The sequence below is a fragment of the Eimeria mitis genome, genomic scaffold, assembly GCF_000499745.2.
Source record: "Eimeria mitis Houghton genomic scaffold, Emh_scaff3007, whole genome shotgun sequence".
NCBI lineage: Eukaryota > Apicomplexa > Conoidasida > Eucoccidiorida > Eimeriidae > Eimeria > Eimeria mitis.
The window spans coordinates 3,506-4,259 of record NW_013571351.1 but is presented as its reverse complement, the minus strand read 5'-3'; the positions used below and the strand labels follow the sequence as shown (position 1 = coordinate 4,259).

At 58.8% G+C, this 754-nt stretch overlaps 2 protein-coding genes across 2 annotated transcripts in view; both read left to right on the top strand.

Moving 5' to 3' along the window:
- EMH_0061270 (uncharacterized protein) overlaps window positions 1-248 on the top strand; it is a gene marked incomplete at both ends in the record, with an annotated part of 2,223 nt that extends 1,975 nt beyond the window's left edge. The window contains one exon of the mRNA XM_013497908.1: window positions 109-248. Within this exon, the coding sequence (XP_013353362.1) occupies window positions 109-248 (140 nt within the window). The remainder of the gene's footprint in view (window positions 1-108) is intronic.
- Window positions 249-379: 131 nt separating this feature from the next.
- EMH_0061260 (uncharacterized protein) overlaps window positions 380-754 on the top strand; it is a gene marked incomplete at both ends in the record, with an annotated part of 2,055 nt that continues 1,680 nt past the window's right edge. Inside the window, one exon of the mRNA XM_013497907.1 lies at window positions 380-754. Coding sequence (XP_013353361.1) covers window positions 380-754 — 375 coding nt within the window.

The window sequence follows — 754 nt, the reverse complement described above, 5'->3', positions numbered from 1 at the left end:
TGCTGCTGCTGCTGCTGCTGCTGCTGATCCTGCTGCTGCTGCTGCTGCTGCAGTTGATGCAGCTGATCCTGCTGCTGCTGCTGCTGCTGCTTGTTTAAACTCTAACAGGCAAGGAAGTAAACATGCAGACAATACAGCAGCAGCAGCAGCAGCAGCAGCAGCAGGAGAAGCATCCTCATCACCAGCAGCAGCAGCAACAGGAACAGCAGGATCAGCAGCAGCAGCAGCAGCAGCAGCACTGCTGCTAGCTGATGAGAACGAGTTGCTGCTGCCTCCTCCTTTTCGTTGTTATAGATGGGGGGCCCCCCCTGCTGGGGGCCCCCCAAAGAAGCAGCAGCAATACCCACCGCTGCTGCAGCAGCTATCTGAATGTAAAGATATGCTGCTGCAGCTCCCTCCTCCTCCTGCTGCTGCTCCTGCTGCTCCTGCTGCTGCTCCTGCTGCTGCTGCTGCTGCAGCAGCAAACGGGCAGCGCGGTGCTGCGTACTGGTGGTGGCTTGAAGAGCTAAGAAAGCATCAGCTGCTAGCACCACAACCAACAGCAGCAGCACCAGCAGCAGCAGCACCAGCAGCAGCAGCAGCAGCAGCAGAAGGAACAGCAGCACAATCACGATCATCATCATCGTCAGCAAAACCATCAGCAGCAGCAGCAGCACCAGCACCAGCACCAGCAGCAGCAGCAGCAGCACCACCGCCATCAGGAGCACCACCAGCAGCAGCAGCAGCAGCACCAGCACCAGCAGCAGCAACAGCT